Raw genomic sequence first — 19878 nt, 5'->3', positions numbered from 1 at the left:
GTTGGTGGGCCAGAATGACTATCAATGATCCATAGTATTTTTCCTGTGAACAAACCTTTCCCTAAGTGAGGGTCATCTTCCCCTGGAATGGAAAGCGGCTCAGGTGATACCTTTTCTGAAAAACTCGAACGCCCCTATGACAGACCTCTCTAATCTCCGGCCCATCACGCTCCTGCCCCTTCTGAGCAAGCTACTTGAAAAACATGTAAATAAACATCTGTCCGACCATGTAGAGCGCAAAGGCAGCCTGGACCCCTCACCATCGGCCTTTAGGCCCAATTACAGCACAGAATCTGCTCTGCTAGTGGTCACGGACAACATCAGGATGACAGAGGCCAATCTATGATTCTGATGCTGTTGGACCTATCTGCCGCATTCGACGCGGTCTCACATCAGATCCTGCTCAGGAGACTGGAGGAGATCAGACTTAGAGACTCCAACTTCCAGTGGATGAGGAGTTTTCTCTCTTCCCGTTCCCAAACCATTAACTTGGGTCCGTACCGCTCGGCAACTACGACACTGACCAAGGGAGTTCCACTGGGCTCCTGCCTGAGCCCTTCCTTTTTTATTATCTATGTTGCCCCCTTGGCCAAGCTCCTTAGAACATGTGGTGTTATTCCCATATCCTATGCCGACGATACGCAGCTTTTATTTCCTTTCACCAATTTCACCCCTTCTGTTCAGATGGCTTTCTCTGAGGGTGTGAGGGCCATTTCCAACTGGATGAGAGGTACCTTTCTCCAATTTAACGTTGGAAAGACAGTGTAGGAGAGTAGGGTCTGCTTCCTATGGTTACCCCCACTTTTTGCTGTGATTATCTGTTTTTTTTACTTTAGTGTGGCCGTGGACCTGCTAATCAGGCCCACAGCCCAGCTGTTCTCTCTCTAAATTGATGCCATGTACTTTAGGTACACACCAGATTGGTTTCTGGGACACCCTTGTGATCCCCTGTATAGTGTACCATAGGTACCTAGGGCATAGGTGCACACTAGGCCTACCAGGGGCTGCAGCATGTATTGTGCCACCCCTGGTTTGCCTTCCAAACTGACACCACAAGTCTGTTCACACAGCCCGGGTAAGGTGGTGTAATCACCCCTTACTTAGATATAGTATACCTATATCTATATATACATATATACATATAGACACATATACACTTATAGGTCACTCCTATGGCAGGCCTTAACAATCCTGGAGGCAGAGTGCTTGGTTTTATGTGAGAGGGTGCCCTAGCATGAGCTGAGCCCCTCTGCAGCTTTCGGAACCATCTCCTTATAGATGTGCTATGATATAGCAATACCATATACTCTTAAGTGTATAAGTGCATTATAATCCTAGCGGTTAATACTAACTTTGGTTTGGCTTTATCAAAACATGTCGTGTAAGGTGTCAAACACTTTACTACCCCCCCCCCCTCCCCTGACAGCCCTGGAGGTGGGGGTAGCATTCTATCCTTCGAGAGGGAGAAGACATGTAGTTACTTGTTTACCCAGTTAAAGTTAAAGGACCATCACAAAATGGATGCTGCTGCCACAGACACGAGTCTGACCTCCTGTTGCTGGATGAAACTCTGGCAGGGGAGGCTTGGACAATAGGTTTCCTGTCCAGGGAGGTGCTGGCACCTCCCCAGGCAGGCTTTAGTGTATTGGGGCAGGGAGGGCTGCATTCAGTGAATGCTTTCCAGACCCTGTCTGGGGCACACAAGGTGCTCCATGCATTTCCCAGTTCAAACCGGTTGCTGGGGCACTCTGCCCCAGCTCTGGTGCGAAACTGTACAATTGGAAAGGGGTGCAACCACCCCCTTCCCAGGTCCACCCATAGGAGGGACCTTAAGGGTAGTCCAGCCCCTAAACTTAGTATAAGTATAGGAGCCCAGTCACTAGGGTTTTAGATTACACATTGAAGGACAATTGAGGTAATTTTTACAATAACATCATTGCAAAAAAAGGGGACAACATCTGACCCTGGAGGGTTAAGCGTCCTGAACATGGAAATGACAAATAGTGGAGTGCACTGGCCACGTTAAAGGTTTTGAGGAAGAACCAGCTGTCAAGGAATTTATTTAGAATGGTTCCGGTGGGAGTGAAGGTGACCAGGCAGGTTACTGATGCCTGCAAAAGACAGGAGCCATCGCTGTTAAGGTTGCCTTGTTGTTGATGGAGATGTTGGAGAGTGGTAGTTTGAACAGTGTAGTGAGTGTCACTCATGGGTTGTCTGATTTTGGGCACATCTCATTGCTGCTGATAATTTTCTCTTTGGAACTGATAGATCCATTGAATGCAGCCTATTTGCAAGAGTTGTACAATTGTTTTGCGATTGTTAATGTGTTGTGATTTAATTCTACAATGTTTCTGAATAATGTTCAGGGTTATTGGTTGTGTGTCTGTTGTGTGTAACGTGTTAGTGCTATGACTTTTGGCATGGGTGATTTCTTTTTGTATTGATTCTTTAAAGAGGTTTGCATGATTTGTGCTACACATATCCTTTTTTGCATGATTCTTGTTATGATAACTTGTGGACTTCTTTTACTCAACACATGTACTGTTTATGTATACTCCTTTTGAGGCTAATGCAGCACTACAGTTTGTAGCTCAAGAATCTGACAGATAATTTTTTATGCTAATTCTTTCTTTTTCCCAAAGGATATCAATCAGTCTTACTTCCCAACAGACAACATTGACTCTTACAACATTGAGCCGAGTGGACCTAGAATATCTGATTTGCTTCCACAAGGCAGGCATGGAGAAGACATCAGACGCGACGTAACACGTTGGTTTAGAAAGGTATGGGAGATCTTGATTGCAAACTGTGATTATTTAGGAGTGGCAGGCTTTGGAGCCAGTGGTTTGGTAGTTTTTCACATATGGGTCACTGGTTCAGTTAAGGCAGCAGTGACTTGAAGATGCTGCTATTTTGCAGCTGTGCAGCAACTGGTTGTCTAAGCTGTTTCAGTCAAGGTGCCATCAAATCCCTCCTCATTGCTGCAGATTTTCTTGTCTTATGCTCTGTTCTTCAGGAAACTCTAACAGTCAGGTATATGTTATCAAGTCACTGAATCCATATCTGATTGTAACATCTAGCCCTGGCTTAGACCCAGATGGTTGTTCGATGCGTGTGCTTTATTGGGGATCGAATCAGTAGAGCTGCTACTCTACACACCTGCCCCTAAATCATTAACATCCCACCCTCTACAGAGGTGGTAGCAGAAGCACTTTGAATCTGCTTCTACTATATAAAAGAAAAAATAGAAACAAAATGCACAACTAATATCAATGTATTGTGGCAGTAAGCATTCACTTCCCTTTGAGTAAATTCACTACGGACGTCTTATCTGCGGCAGGGTCCACGCCAATACTATCTTGCTCTTCCCCTCCATGATAATCCAGTGCTGTGCCACTATTCTGCTCTGCCACTCTAGCTGTCCATGCTTTTCCTGATACGATCCACCCAGTTTTGTCTCTTTATGCTTAACGTGTTGAGTCTCTTAATGTCACATGACCTTTTACTACGCGTCTGGATTTGTGCTGAGAAAAGTCGATATAACACTTTGGAGGGTTGCATTAGGAATTAACTGAACCAGTTAATAAGCCAAACTGCGTAGGAACATGTCCATTTAAAAAAGGTGCACCTTTTATGTACACTCTTTGCTGAAGGGGCTTTAGTCCAACTACTCTACTCTAGTAGCAGTATTTGTAGCAAAGGATTCCCCCCTCTGCAATTTATCTGGGCAGTAATATCTAGAGTAGTTCTCCAACTCCTCCTGGATTGACAAGCCGGAGAGACTGTTGCTTGACCTTAGCGCCCAAGCAACTGTTGCTCAATTGAAAATTTACTAAAGCCATACATGATAGCAAATTCTAATCAAATGAATAGTGGCTGCTTAACAAGCATCATTCGGAGTTCTCTCCTAAAAACGGAACTGAGGCAGAATTGTTGCCCTCCTTGCCGATATTTGTGGAGCGGCAGATGAAGGAGGGTCGTCGCTCTTTATCTTGTTCGATTATTTTGCCACCTTTGACAACGTGCTCTATAGTCCTCTCTCGGATCACCTATCATCACACGTACAGTTTCTTTAATTTTAGTGATGGTGGGAAGAGAAGTGTGAAGCTGCAGAACTTTATAGCTCTCTCCTTCTCAGTGAAATGTGGTGTCCCCCAAAGTTTCCTATCAATCAATCAATCAGGGATTTGTGAAGCGACCTACTCACCCATGAGGGTCTCAAGGCACTGGGAGGGGGTGGGAAACCGTGGAGCTCTGTCTCACCTAAAGAGCCAGGCCTTGAGGCTTTTCCTGAAAGCTTGCAGAGTGGGGGCTTGCAGAGTCTGATGCTGAACGGGAGTTCATTTCATTTCATCAACTTTTATTCGATTATAGATTTGTATAATCACAAAAAGTACATCTTAAAAAAAGAAGTTAAACATAAATCAGAAAGATAAAATCAATAAGCATTAGGTCACAGAGCTTGCATCACTGTACAAGAAAATGAATTTCAAAATGGGGTACTGTTTCTACATTTTGGAATGGATACAGGTTTAGGTTGAAATTTTGCAACGGGTTGATATTACTATTTTAAGAAAGGTCGCTATCAATTTGGCTTCATGCGGGGTTTTCGGGGATTGTAAATGGGAGAGTGCTGGGTATGATTGTCTGAGACCGCTTGATCGGAGGATGGGAAAAATCCAAGTTTTTCTTGCTAGTCTGTAGTATTTGCAAAAAAGGACGACATGTATCGTGGATTGTACAGAAGCTCCATCGCAAGGACAGCTCGTCAGATTTCGGGACCAGTTCTTCATTTCTGGGAATGACACCAGACGGTAAAAAAGATCAAACCGGAGTCTTGTGATTAAAAACCTTTCGTAGTTTGACAGGAAATATGTCAGATACGGCTGAATGAGTTTGCCTGTCTGCAATATACAAGTTTTTTCGTTTTGTGTTTTGGTAATCTCTGCTTGGTTGCGGAGTTCCCTTAGATGGCCCATACATAATTCCTTCAGCTATTTTTTCGAGATGTCTTCAATTGAGGGAGGTTCGAGGAAATAGTGCTCACGGTCAAGATCTAGAAAGAATTTGTGAACGTAATTAAGCCACGGTATTTTCCTCCAGTACGCTAGGCCAATACAGTCGGTTATGAGGGAACGGGTGATGTGACTTTCATGGTTACACCATATACGCTGCCACAGTAGGATGGGCTGGCATCGTATGGTGTCGATCATGTATTCCATACCAAGCTCCCGATGCGAGGCTAGGATCGGGGAGCTTTGGGGGAGAGCTAGGATGTATTTGATAAAGGTGTTCTCGGTAACCTGGAGTTGGTCGATATATCCATAGCCCCAAATGCCTGCTCCGTAAGTAGCCACACTGTGGCATTTTGCGTAGTATATCGTTAACAGTTCCGCTGGGGCTGGTTTGCCTAGTTTCCTTGAGAAAGCACTTAATGCTGATACGGCACGGCGAAAGTTAAAATTTCTGGCTTCCACTGCCTTGCGCCAGGTCATTGTGTCATCCACTAGAATGCCCAGGTATGGGTACACCGATGTTTTTTCTAATCTGCTGTTGTTGATGAGTATGGGCTTTGAGACTCCTGGCCTTGGTCCGATGGTCATTGTAAAAGTTTTTTTGATATTAACTTTTAGGCCTAGTGAGTCCATAAAAGTCACATATTTATTTAGCTGTCGCTGGAGTTGATTAGAAGTCCGTGCCAGGATGACAGAGTCGTCGGCATACAGGAGAATGGGTATCGGGCGGTGGTCTATCTGCGGGAGGTCCTGGCTCCCTTCCAGCATAGCCTGTTCAAGCCCGTTTGTGTATAGGTTGAACAGGAAGGGAGCCAGTACGCATCCCTGTCTTACTCCTCTTGATATTTTAAAGGGACGTGATAGTTCACCGCCGGTGCCAAAACGAACTCGACCTTCTGCGTTGGTGTATAACTCTCTCAAGAAGGCTAGTATGGGTGGGTCCACTCCGAGGTGTGCCAGGATCTGCCATAGCTTTGCATGCTGTACGCAATCGAATGCCGCGCTTAAGTCTACATAGACCAGGAAGATGTTGCCTCCTTTAGCACGCGCGTACTTTCCAGCCAGAAGGACGAGGTTTAGGGCCTGTTCCACCGTTCCGAGCCCCTTCTGGAAACCATATTGCAGGTCAGTTATGATGTTATTCTCCCGGGCCCAAGATTGTAATCGGTCCAGGAGTATTCGACCTGCAATCTTGCCCGTGGAGTCCAGAAGGGAGATCGGTCTGTAGCACGCAGGGTCGTTACGGTCCCCTTTTTTGAAGATGGGCAATAGTGTAGATGATGACCATGAGTGGAAGAGACCGGTTGAGGCGACTGCAGCCATGACCCGTGTAATTATTTTTGACCAATAGTCAACGTTATGTAGGAACAAGTCCATGGGGACCCCGTCTGGGCCGAGGGCCTTGCCTGTTTTTGAGGCCTTAATTGCCTTTCTGACCTCGTTGAGGGTAAAGCGTAGCTTGATTGGATAGATCTTGCTCTTGGCTGGTTCAGATTCCTGATTTTGGATTGTTGGAACGGCATCCGATGGTATTCCGAAGATTTTTGAAAAATGGGAGACCCAGTCATCCTCAGTTATTGCCACATCGAGGTGATCTGGGTCGCTGATGTTGGCCAGGAGAGGTGATCTTATGGTCTGCCAGAAAGCAGTGCTATCTTTCCTTGATGCACTATCGTGTAGTCGAAGCCATAGATCTTGCTTTATCTGTTTTTTACGATTATTCCGAGCGGTATTGTAAGTTTTCCTCCATTGTGAGATTATTTGAGGGTCTCTCGGTTGCTGTCTTAGGGCTTCTTTGAGGGATGTAAGGGCCTTCCGACAGGCTGTATCGAACCATCTCATGGTGGGAAGTCTGCGCTTGTTTTTTGTGTTGATGAATAGCTCATCCCTTATTACTTCCTGGATGTTGTGAAAAGAGGTAACAATTAGTTCTGGGGATGCCTCGGGGGACAGACAGTTCGTTAACCAGAGGTTTGTTTTTTCAAGAACCCTCTGTGTTATCTCTTCCGGGTCGGTCTTTGTCCATTTAATTGCATACCCATTCAGCTTCTTCATGGCCAGCGATTGTTGGTCGAGGGAACTAGCTTTTGGAGGGAGTGTCCCAGCTTGCTTCATGAGGATTTCCACACTAAGAGGATAATGGTCGCTGATTGGATTAGACCCTATTTTGTAGTTGCTTAGTTGCCCTTTATAAGAGTTTGAGGCTAAAATATAGTCGATGGTTGACAGACAGCCTCGCCCGTGAAAGGTGGGTAGAAAGTCCTGCTCCGGGTTGACTAGTTCATTGACGAAGTCAAGGTCTAGAGTGAAGAGGATTTCATTTAGTTTGTTACCACCCAACGTGTGCACAAAATGGGGGATGGGATTTCCAAGTTCATTCTGGAGCCCGCAGTTCCCATTTTTGTGGTTTGGGCATAATGTGAAATTAAAATCGCCTCCCCAGATGAAGTAAAATGTGGAATTATTATTTGTTTTTTGAAGTGAGGATAAATATGCGGCTATTTCGTCTAGGTGTGAGCAGCATTCCAAAGTGCCGGAGTTATTGTAATAATTTATGAATATATGTAAGTTTCGTTTCGATACTGTTAACTGTGTGACTTGTATGATTTGAAAAATGGGTGTTTCCTTTAACAGTTTCACAGTGAGAGGAAGGGTATTGGAAAAATAGGTCATAAGTCCGCCTTTTGGTCTGCCGATACTACTAGGTACTGCTTTGGTGAAAAATGTTTTATAGCCCGCTAAATGGAGAGGAGTTGTACACCAGGTCTCTTGCAGGCACAGAATTTGCTGACTCTTTGCTGTGTCGAGCCATGAAGGACAGGTTATTTTTGTAGTTAAGCCTGCAACGTTCCAGTATGCAATAGCCATACTCAGGGTTGATGGTTCCTTCGCGGTTGCAGATGTTGTCGGGTTGTTAGTAATGGCTGCGGCTTGTTGATGGCACATTCCCGAGTTAGTATCAGCTTCTGCTGAAGGGATGATAGGCGGAGTCTTTTTCGGGGGTTTAGGTAGTACCTGGGAGGTATGGGAGGGTTTTTCGGTTTTGGTGGAGAGGATATTAAATGGTTCCTGCAATGTGGTTTCGTGTCTAACATGTGTAAACTCTGGAGATATTGTATGCTGCTTAGCATTTACTGTTTGCAGAATAGTCTCGGGTTTATGATGTCTAGGTTTGTCCCGGAATGGTCAATCGACCATTTCGAGACAATCAAAACGGTTTTGGGTTGAAAGGCCCTGCCATCCTTCATAGGTTTGATAGGGTCTGTCTTGCCAATAGGGCCTCTGGCGTTCTCTGGGCCTTTCTCTCGGTCCACCCCTACCTATGTAGTCGTATGGGTGTTCCATCTGTTTCCATGGCACTTGGTACCATGACTCCTGGTTCCATGATTCCTTGGGGAGCTGATGCCATGCCCAGGGTGGAGGATTACGCTGGTGTTTAGCTGGGGGATAGAAGAAGGAAAGATGTCGAGCATCGATCCCCCCTTTTTTGTCGAGCTGAGGCCAAGCACAGATATAGTCTACTGTTGAGGGATCTCTGCATGTTACAATGATGCAGTCTCCGCGGATTGTTTTTGTCGTTTTGCCTATCCAGGCTACCCTACGGGCTGTAGTGATCCCTCCCGATAGGTGGGATTCGAGAGGTCTATTGATGCTTAACCACTGCATGGCTTTGTTTTTGAGTGACCATGCAGTTTCTGGTGTATCCTCGGTTAGCTCTGGTACTCCTGTGAGAACTATTGTGTAGGGAGTGGCTTCCGGAGGCAAATGGGCAGGACGTCTAGTTGATGAAGGTTTTTTGGGTGTGCTTTTAGGAGTCTTTTGAGGGGGCTGTGGTTTTGATGGGAAAGTTTCGGGCCTTTTTTCTGAACAGGCTCTACTGGTGTCTGTATTTGTCACTGGGCCTGGAGTGTCTATCATGACTGAATCTGTGTTTACTGTTTGCTGAATGGTTATAGGAAGAGGTTTCTCTTTCTGAGGTTGGAGCGATTTAACTGCAGATTTAGGAAGTGTGGCGTTTTGTTTGGGATTTTTCTGTGCTAGGGGTTTTGAGTTTGTGTGATTGGCTGTTTTCTGCATGTGTGGTTGATTCTGTTTTTTAGGTGGCTGCGAGATGTTACGCTGCCCCTTTGTTTCTATACTGGTGTTTGTATCTAGGAGGGTGGCCGAGATTATGGTTAGTTGGGCTTCGAGATTCCTAATACTGAGTTGGATGGGCTTTAAGTATTGATATAACAAATCTTTTGTTGTGGTAAGAACTTGCGAGGTGATTCTGCAAGTTTTACATTGATTTTCAGTATGGTCATTTGAAATTGCCTTGTGTGGTAGGTTAGTTACTGGGAGAAGTAGTGTGCTATGGGACGTTGTAGAATTTGAATAAGTTGTTGCGTGTTCCGAACACGGTACACTGGTTGATTCTTCATTGTTTACTGGGTGTATTTTTGGAATTGCTCCTTCCCTTTCACCTTGCTGGAGCGGTTTTCGTTTGATTGGGCATCCCCCTGAGTTTTACAAACAGCTAGATCAGGGGTTGTTTCCAAGTCGTCAAATGTTATGGAGAGGTCTGACTCAGACTGTGTAACTGACAGGTCTACTACCGACGGGACTGTGTTCGAATCTGGTACTGACAGAGTCACTGGAAGAGAACAGTTTTGTGTGTTAAGATTGATGGGAGAGGTGGAGTTTGCTATAGCGCCTAATGACGAACGCTTCGCATTAGCACTCATGAGATCTAATGATACTCTCTTCTCCATCAGGGCTATACTCTGGTTTATTGTCTCGTGGACCCGTGAGATGAATAGGTCGATAGGGCCTGTAACTTGTGCTACCTTCTGCGCGTGTTTGGATTTTGACTTCGAGGTGCTCCTTGTTTTTGGTGGCATGTTTATAAATTTGTTGCTGGTACGGTGATGAAAGAGGGATGGCCCGGTCCGGTCTCTATCGGGCACTAACGGGCAACAACGGGCCCGCCCTTGTCCCGGGCTTCTCCCGGCGCCCTCCCGCGCGCTCCCGCGCAGCGGGTATGTCAACTCCTCTTTAAACTTTGCAAAGGTCGCCGAGGGGGCGGGGCCGGCAGGGAGAGGAGCCCAGCTGGAAACGGGCGCGCGGGGACTCCTGGTCCGTGGAGTCCACCCGCTCTACCCTCGCAGCCCTGCCGGTCACCAGGTGATGCCCCTTGAGTTAATGAACAGCCGCTGTGAGACCGCGAAGCGGGACCCGCGCGGCGGGTCCGGCGAGCAGCAGCGGCTCACAGCAGGCAGAGTCGAGGAAACGCAAAGGTGAGGAGCGTGGCTTCAAGGTAGTGAAATCCGCCGATGGTTAGTTAAGCAGCCTCTTAAGACTTGCTGCGATGGGGGCGGGGCCGGCAGGGAGAGGAGCCCAGCTGGAAACGGGCGCGCGGGGACTCCTGGTCCGTGGAGTCCACCCGCTCTACCCTCGCAGCCCTGCCGGTCACCAGGTGATGCCCCTTGAGTTAATGAACAGCCGCTGTGAGACCGCGAAGCGGGACCCGCGCAGCGGGTCCGGCGAGCAGCAGCGGCTCACAGCAGGCAGAGTCGAGGAAACGCAAAGGTGAGGAGCGTGGCTTCAAGGTAGTGAAATCCCAGGTCTTTGCCGCGATGTAGGAGTAGGCTCTTCTACCCGTTCTGGATCTGGAAATGCGAGGGGTTTCGGCAGGGGCGAGGTTGGCAGAGCCTTTTCTTGGGTACGTAGAAGGAGACTCTTTTGTTGAGGTATTGGGTCCGGTGTTGTGGAGGGATTTTTATGCGTGAGTGAATAGCCTCAAGGTCACTCTCTTCTTGATGGGGAACCAGTGGAGGTCTCGTAGGTGCTGGGTGGTGTTGTATGCCGAGTACGAGTCTGGCGACGGTGTTCTAGATGGTCTGGAGTTTTCAGAGCAGGGATTTGATTCCAGCATAGATGGCGTTTCCGTAGTCCAATCTGCTGGTTATGAGTGCAGAGGTGGCGGTCTTTCTGGATTCGGGGAGGATCCATCTGAATGTCTTGCGGAGGGAGACAGCGTTTACACCGCTGGCAATACCACGCGGGTGGATAACAATGAGCGCGTTGTTACCACGCATAGCATTACATCGCAAGTCGTTTCAATGACTTGAGCTAGGTGGCTTGCAACACCAGGGAATGTGTTAGATTTTAAATCCAACACTTTCCCTGCTGTTGCGTTAACTGGAGTAGGAATAGTAATCTATACCATTCCCAAGTCCAGCGCGCCACCTAGCGCAAGTTGTAGAAATGACTTGCGATCTAATGCCACGCGTGGTAACACCACGCGTTTTATCATCATACATTCTCTTGCGGAGGATGCAGAGGGTGTTGACGCACGTGAAGAAGACGGTGTTGATCTGTTGGGTCATGATGAAGGAGGAGTCAAGCATGAAGCCTAGGTTGCTGGAATGGTCTGTGGGAATGGGGGGAGTTGCCGAGGGCAGTGGGTTAACAGGTGTTGTCCATGCGGAGGGGGTAAATCTGAGTACGAGGACTTCTGTCTACTCTGAGTTCAGCTTCAAGCAGCTGCTGCTCATCCAGGATGGGACATCTTTCATTCCTTCCTGGAAGCTGAGTCTGGTGTGTTGGGTACTATGCTGAGTCCATGCTGTCTGATGATGGCGGCGAGGAGGCCATGTTGAAGAGCGTGGGGCTGAGCAATGATCCTTGGGGTACTCTGCAGCTGATCTCTGAGGGTTCGGCGAGGAAGGGCAGGAGTCTGATAGTTTGGGTTCGACCGGTGAGGTATGAGCGGATCCAGTTAATGGCAGTTCCCTGTATTCTGGCATCGTGGAGTCTGGCGGTGAGTGTGCGGTCATTCCTACCACTGTTCATTTTCTTTATGAGGCCCCTTATATATTTATCAGAACCTACGAATTCTAATCAGGGATGGTCAAGTGTATTTGCATGCCAGTAGTGTCCAGGAAATCTTTTCCCACAGTCAGGGACTCATCAGTCAGTTGTAGAATGGATTAATTACAGGTAGCTGAAGCCGAATTTGGTAAGAACAGAGGCTTACTTATTCGGATTCCACAAAATATTCACTTGTACTGCTCAAAATCATCTGCTCCCATTTTCGTAGCATAACCACCTTCCTAAAATAACCAAATGAACTTTTTTTTTTAAATCAACAAATTTTGATGTGTTGCGGGTCGATCATCTAAATAAAAACTTTCAGGTTGGAATTGTGGGGCATATTACCAACAACTAGCGATAATTATCGCTAAGTTGACTTAGCGGGAATATTTCTATCGCTGCCCTTCACCTGTTTTCATCGCTGAGATACCTTGCTATTAGCAAGGTTTATCTCAGAAGCGATAAAAAACAGGCGAAATGCGTGAATATCGCTGTCAATACAGCGATATTCAGGCATTACCGTGACAATGCTCTTCACCATGTTATCCACCTCTCATTGGATAACATGGCTAAGAACTGGTCAGGGCAGGCGTTAGCTTTTGGAGATATTCGCGCTTAGGGCGAATATTTCAAAAACTACGCCTGTGTTGATCATAGGCGATAGCGATTGCAGCAACTGTTTTCAGTCGCTGACATTTTGGCACGCCCACTTTGCATGTCATTAGCGATAATTATCGCTGATATGCAAAGCGGGCCCCAAAATGCCCGCTATCGCCTACAAGCTGTCGCTAACTGGTGTTAGCGACAGCTTGGTAATAGGACGATAATATTATCGACGCTTTAGCGGGAAAAAGTCCTGCTAAAGCGGGGATAATGGCTCTTGGTAATATGTCCCTGTGATTCTTGTGCCCATTTACGACTGCTTTAGGTGTAACATACTCTCCTGTTCATTCCCTGTACAGGCTTAAATCACACCCAAAATTTTTAGGGAACTCAAAGGTTCGAGGCATGTGGGCTGCTGAATTCATATCTGTGCATAGATCGCCGCCTAGTGTTGGGTCCGGATGATTGCACATTGTTGTCCTGGAAGAGTCTTCGAAGTATCACGAGATAGGTGACTCCTCCCCTGGACTACAGTGCGCATGGGCATCGACTCCATCCTTAGATTGTTTTTTACCGCCATTGGGTTCGGATGTCTTTAATTCCCTCTTGTCGGAATCGATAAAAAACTTTCTTGAGACCAAAAGGTCTTTAGTCTATACGTCGGTATTGTCTTGCGTTCGGCATTGCTTCTTCTAGCTCGGCTCCGAGCCGGATTCTGTACTCCCGCGTGCTCTCGGCGCGGAAGGCCCAGTCGACGCTCCTGACCTATTGACCGTCCATCATGGACCGAAGTCCATTCAAGAGATGTCCGGGCTGTTACTCGAAGTACCCCCACATCGACGTCCACCCGGTGTGCAACAAGTGTCTGTCGCCAGACCACGATGAGGACAAATGTCGAGGATGAATCTATCCAGGACGTTTCTGAATCAAACCCCGCGTCGGACGTCGAAGAGGACTACGACGTGGATGCTGAGGTGTTCGAGGGCGAAGAAGTCGTCGAAGAGGTAGGAGACGACGGCGGAGCCCTCGGGGCCATGGAGGATAGCTCGGATGAGAAGCTTCCTCAAACTGACTCTGGGGCCGTGCCAATTTATAAGGCCCAGGTCGAGGGATCGCCTTCTGGCCTTACCCAAGATCTCGCTATGGGTTCCACGGCCCCGCTTTCGGGCCCGGCCACGAACATTGTTGCCGAGCCACTCCCTGGCAAAACGAAACCGAAAGTGAAACCTACGGTCTCGACGCCAGATACTGCGCAGGTGCCAGCATCGAAACCGAAAGTGCGCATCACTTTGGTCGGCTCCAAGGCTTCGAAGGCTTCGGCGCCGAAGAAGCAGAAGGTGGCTTTCGAGCCAAAAACTCAAATCAAGGGCGTCGAGACAAAGTCTGCCGCGCCGAAGGCTAAAGTGAAGGTGGTCGAGACGGGAGCGTCGGCGCTGAAGATGATCGACACCGGCAAAAGCCTTGTCGACCCGAAGAAGGCTGTCGGCGAGCCGAAGAAGACTCTCGGTGACCCTAAGAAGCGACTCGATGACCCGAAGGTCCTCACGACCCCGCGTCCGCACGACAAGGCCAAGGGCGCTGCGCCCCGAGAGTCGAATCCGAAAGTGGCCTCAAAGGATTCCATTGAACCGGCGGGCCCATCCGCCGCGTTCACCAAGAAGGTGACGGACTCCCTGCAGCGCATCCGTGAGGGCACCGCGTCGGTCGATCCGAAGGATCCTCCGCCTGCAAAACCTGTGGAGAAACCCCTTAAAGCGTCCATGCCGATCCACTTCACGTTGCCGCCTAAGACGGCGCCGAAGGCTTTCGCTCCTAAGGCAGTGGCCGGCGTGCCCGAAAAGGTCTCTTCGGCGCCGAAGGCGTCATCGGTGGTTCACGGCCCGCGACCTCAACGACCTTCGGGGGATGAGCGTCAGAAACACTTCATCGACGCCGAAACGGGCAGGCTTTCCCTCCTAAACCGGAAAATCACCCCAGAAACCCAACTGGAGTCTTACAAGATACCTCTCAAGAAAAAGAAGGACTCTGCTTGCTCTCCCGTCTTGGTGGAACCCCTTTCCCCACAGACTCATGATGTGTCACCCACTTACTCAGATGTGGACGCTGGTGAGGGAGATGATGAGGATGAATACAGTTATCCAGTCTATACAGACCCTGAGGATACCAATGAACCCTGGGCAGCTGGGGGTGACCCTGGGGATCCTCACTCAGGACAAGACCCTCAACTTTTTTCTGCTAAGACTTCACTGTGAGAAGTTGGCCTGATATGCAGTGCTCACTATGCATCAGTCCAAACGACCCTTATGGTGATTGGTTGTAAGTCAACCTTAGACCAGCTATCCTAGTAGCGTGGATACGAGCAGTCTTCGGGCTAAACTCTAGAGGGCGTGTTAAGCCAGCTGTTATACCATCACATATACCCCTTGAACACCAAGTGAAAGGACACCACACAAGTGTTTTGAAAATAAACAGTGTATTTATTTAGATTACAACAGCCCTGTATTCTTTATGAGGACAGGGTACTAAGCACACAACAAAACTCTTAGGAAAATACTTCAAGTGCACAATCTACACAAATGCCCGAGGGCACGGAAAGTTTAGTGTTCTCGGGCAAACCCGATAAGGTAAGTCGGAAGCGACAGTGACTCTGGACCCTTAGATAATGAGGCCATGCGGGCACCGAAAGGCCGAAGTTACCTAGCCCAGGGGCTGCGTCTGCATAAGTCTTTATAGACGTCGGGAATCCTCGCTGACGAACCAGGAGCCGGAAGGAAGGAGTTGCTGGCCGGCGACCAGTGGAGATAGTTCGTAGAGATCCAAGCCTGGATCAGAGATGGATGACACCTGAAAGCAGAGGGGACCAAGTTCGTAACTACTAGCCAGTAGTCAGAGGGTACCAGGAGGGCACCAGATGATCGTCACCTCGACTAGGTGAGTGGGTGACGCTAGGCTCTGCAGTCTCACGGACCAGGAGGCGTTGTCGGTGACCAGGATGGAGGTGCGAGCTGTCCCACGAAGAGTGATGCTGTCGGCGTTACTGGGCCCAGGATTGGGGCAACAAGCCTTGGCAAATTCAGGGCCACGTGGTGGACCTAAAATGGCGTCTTGAGTGGACCAGGAGGGTCCGGGGTGCTCCTCTTTCAGAAGGGAGCAAAGGCCAGTCTGGAGCAACCAGACCAGCAGCGTTGTTGTCGGGCGTCGTAGCGAAGGCCACAAGCCAGCGGGCTAGTAGCCAGACAACGTGATGAGCAGCAGAAAGCAGAAGGGCCCCACGCCGATCGTGGAGATGCTGGGAGGCTGGACTTCGGTGCTGGAGCTGCTCAGGGTCGGGGCCTCTCGGACCCCAAAGCACTCACCAGAGGATCCCTCGGTGGTCGTGCTGGTTTAGAAGTCGTGCAGGTTCTGATGATGGCCGGTCCCTCGAGGTCTCGTCGCACCCACGGATCTCAGCTGAGCTGACGATGTGGGTAGAGGTCAGAGGTGCCAGGGAAGCCAGTTCTCGTTGAGCTGGGCAGTCGGATTCCTGAGGAAGGACGTGCAGCAAACCGCAGAGTTCTTAGATGGTGCCTGCGGATGCAGGGTGACTACTCCTTAGCCACAAGGGAGAAATCTTGAGAAGAGTCGAGAGTTCCTTTCGTAGAAAGTAGTTTCTTGATTCAAAGATGATCTAATTTGGAAGGGTCCCCGCTTCTGCCTTTATCCTAAAGAAAGGGGTGGGTACGCGACTAGGTCCTGCCCTAGGGGTGGGACCAGGAAGGGGGGTGGTTACACCCCTCTCCCATGCCGGACTTTCCCCAGGTCAGGGGCTGGGGTGCCCCTGGAACTTGTTCTAGCCGGAAGATGCGTAGTGAGCACCGGGGTGCCACTCCGCAGTCACCTTCCTGTAAAGCCCTGCCTACCCAGGATACACAAAACCCTGTCTGGGAAGGTGCGAGCACCGCCCCGGACAGGAAACCCTTTGTCCAAGCTCTCCTCGCTGGAAGCACTCCCAGCAGCAGGAGGTCAGACTCGTGTCTGTGGTGGCAGCATCCATTTTGTGGAGCTGAGGCTTCAGTTAACTTTAACCGGGGTTCACAGTTACGTGCATGTCGTGTCCCTCTAGAAGGGTGGAATGCTAACCCCGTTGCCAGCATTGGTGAGGGGTCAGTATCCTAATTCGTATGACACCTTACTCGACATGTTTTGATAACGCGGTACCGAAGTTAGCATTAAAGAGTATATGGTACGCGTTATCATGGAACAGCCATTGGGACTTGGTTCAGAAAGCTGCAACCGGGCTCGGCTCATGCCAGAGCGCCAATTCACACGATTCCACGCACTCTGCCTTCAGGAATGTCAAGGCCTGCCATATGAGTAGCTGATATGAATCCTTGTGTCCATTTTCGGGGTTAGGTATAGGGATACTATCTCTAAAGCAAAGGGTGATTACACCGCCTTGCCCCAGCTGTCGTGCAGCCAGTTGTGTCAGATTTAGAAGGCCATCCAGGGGTGGCACAATACATGCTTCAGCCCCTGGCAGCCCTGGGTACACCTATGCCCTGAGTTACAGGGTTTGATAAGGTGGCCCAGTCCCAATTGGAAATGTACCTAAGGTACATGGAATCCATTTTAGAGAGAGAGCAGTAGGCCTGGGGTCCTGATTGGCAGGGCCCCAGGTCAACTAAGTCGGGAAACCAGCAAAACACCAGGAAAAAAAAGTCGGGTAACCATAGTCAGGTATCTACCTTCCTACACAACCCCCCCCACCCCCCCAAACGAAAGGAGATAAGGCTATCCATGACCAGGTAAGCCTATATTGCCTGAGTGGCCATATGAGGTGGTACATGCACTGGCATGGTTACCCCCTGTATCATGGTCCACTAAGCAACCCCTCACCCTAAGGGTGTCTGAGGGTCTCCACCATAGGGAATCACTACCTGTGGTGTGATTTGGCAAAGTAAAAGGCTGGTGTGGGAATGGAGTACTGAAGTGAGACTCCACTACTGTTGGGCTCAACTTCCTCCAATCACTATCCACCATATGTGCCTTTCTTTCCAGTACTGAGTTGCTATGAGCTCTCAGGGTCAACCTCTGGCTACCTAAAGCTGGAGGCTGAGTCCCTCTGTTTGGCTTACTGGAGGGACAGGTCAGGTTTGGGGTTTTTAGGCCGCAGGTTTGGCTGTGCCCTGCAGTGTCCAGCTGTGGGAGTTCCCTAACTACTTTTAAGGGGGATCCCTCAGGAGTCTGTTTTATTTTCACTTGGCTAGGTCTACTAGCTTCAGTGATCCTAATCTGCTGATTGGGAAGGACTTTTGGACAGGGGGCCCTTTGGGGTCCACCACTGGCCTCCCTGACCTCCACAGCCCTGGGCTGACTGAGGCAGGGTAGAGAGGGCCAGGTTACCTGCTCCAGACTGGGTCCCACCTGTGAAGGGTCCACTGTCATCAGGGGCTCTGCCAGGCTAGGCCTGACTACCTCTGGGGCAGTTCCTTCACCAGGGGTAGAGTCAGTTCCCGGAGGAGGCTGGCTCTCACCTAGTGTCTGGGAGGGGGAAGACTTTTCTTCCTCCTCAATGCTCTCTGTCTGAGTGGAGTGATCCATAGTTTCAGGCTTCACAACACTGTTATCTGTCTGAGTTTGAGCTGTGGCCATCACAACTCCACCAACCTTTTCAGGAAGGGACTCAGTTTGGGTTTGGGCTGTGACCATCACAGTCTTGCCAACCTGTTCAGGAAAGGCATCTTTCTGGGATAGGGCTGTGACTGTCACAGCCCTCCTGACCTGTTCAGGGAGGACATCTTGGACTGGGGCTGTGTCTGTCACTGCCCCACTACCCTTACCATGGAGGTTTACCATTTTCAAATGGGTTTCTTGCTCTACCTCAGCCCAGGCTGAGGTCTCTAAATCATTCCCCAGTAGGCAATCTACAGGCAAGTTTGGTGACACTGCCACTCTCTTGTGACCAGTGACACCTCCCCAGCTGAGATTTACCACTGCTATGGGATGATCTCTCTGCACTCCATCAATGTTCACTACCTGGTATATGGCACCAGGCATAAGTTGCCTTGAGGGGACTAGGCTCTCAGCCACCATGGTGATGCTAGCCCCTGTGTCTCTGTAGGCCTCAACTTTTGAACCATTGATGAGGGGCTCCTGTCTGTACCTGCCCAAAGTGTTGGGACAGGTTGTGAAGTTGGCAAACCCCATGCCAGTCTCATAGACAAGAGTATCTAAGTCAGGGGCCCTGGTTAGGCCAGAGTCCCCAGGCACTCCCAAAGAAAATGCACCCAGATTCTTGGGGGCACTCCCACTACCTGGGGGATTACTACTAGTAGTAACAGGAGGCTGGGAAGCTTTATTTGGGGGTATGTTCTCCTTATTGTTGTTGGCCTTGGGACAACTGCTGTCAGTTTTGTAATGGCCTACCTGTTTGCAGGTATGACAGTAAGGTTTCTTTTGGGTTTTGGGAGAAGTTTGGGACCCACCCTTTTCAGAGGAATTTTGGGGCCCTGTGGTTTGATCAGAAGATTTATTCCCACCCTTCTCTTGAGGCTTGGTTGATTCCTTCTTTTGGTCACCACCCTGGTTCTTAGGCCTGACCCTGGTTCTGACCCATTTGTCTGCCCTCTTACCCAATTCTTGTGGAGAGGTCAGATCAGAGTCTACCAGGTGTTGGTGTAATAACTGGTTCTGACAATTACTTAAGATTTGCTCTCTCATAATTAGATTGTACAATCCTTTAAAATCAGTAACCTTACTTCCCAGTAGCCAGCCTTCAAAAGCCTTAGTGGCACACTCGACAAAATCAGACCAGTCCTGAGACTGAGTTTTCTGGGTATCCCTGAACAGCAACCTGTACTGCTCAGTGGTTAGGCTGAACCCATCAATCAGTGTATTCTTCAGGACCTGGTAATTGTTAGCATCCTCAACTCTAGTAGTGAGGAGCTTATCTCTACCTTTACCTTCAAAGGAGAGCCACAAGATAGCTGCCCACTGACTCTGGGGGACACACTGTACAGTGCAGGCCCTCTCCAAAGCAGTAATCCATTTGTGGATATCATCCCCTTGCTTAAAGGGGGGCACTATCTTACTCAGGTGTCTAGTGTCTAAACTCCTGTTTTCCCTTGGGAGAATGCTGCCACCAGTGGGGTTTGTCCCACTCAATTCTTGCTCTCTAGCAAAGGCGAGTCTCTCTTTGGCCAGGGCAAGTTCTTCCCTTTCAATCCTCAGATTGACTTCCCTTACTTTGTAGCAGGGTTTCCGTTCTCCCACAGAACTGTGCATAGAGATCTAGAACCTCAGTGAGTTAGGATGATCCAAAACTCATCTCAGTGTCAGAAATCTCGTTACCTAGCTAGCTACAGTGTCTCATGGATCATTATGAAATGATACATGTATTAGACAAACCAGAACATGATCTTTAGAA

At 49.0% G+C, this 19878-nt stretch overlaps 1 protein-coding gene across 1 annotated transcript in view; it reads left to right on the top strand.

Moving 5' to 3' along the window:
* Positions 1 to 19878, top strand: part of LOC147736415 (uncharacterized) — a 465378-nt gene that overhangs the window by 424188 nt on the left and 21312 nt on the right. The window contains exon 31 of the mRNA XM_086953155.1: positions 2643 to 2783. Coding sequence (XP_086809281.1) covers positions 2643 to 2783 — 141 coding nt within the window. The remainder of the gene's footprint in view (positions 1 to 2642; positions 2784 to 19878) is intronic.

The sequence above is a fragment of the Lissotriton vulgaris genome, chromosome 1_2 (assembly GCF_964263255.1).
Source record: "Lissotriton vulgaris chromosome 1_2, aLisVul1.2, whole genome shotgun sequence".
NCBI lineage: Eukaryota > Metazoa > Chordata > Amphibia > Caudata > Salamandridae > Lissotriton > Lissotriton vulgaris.
The sequence above is the reverse complement of the archived record's forward strand: the minus strand, read 5'-3'. Positions and strand labels throughout refer to the sequence as shown.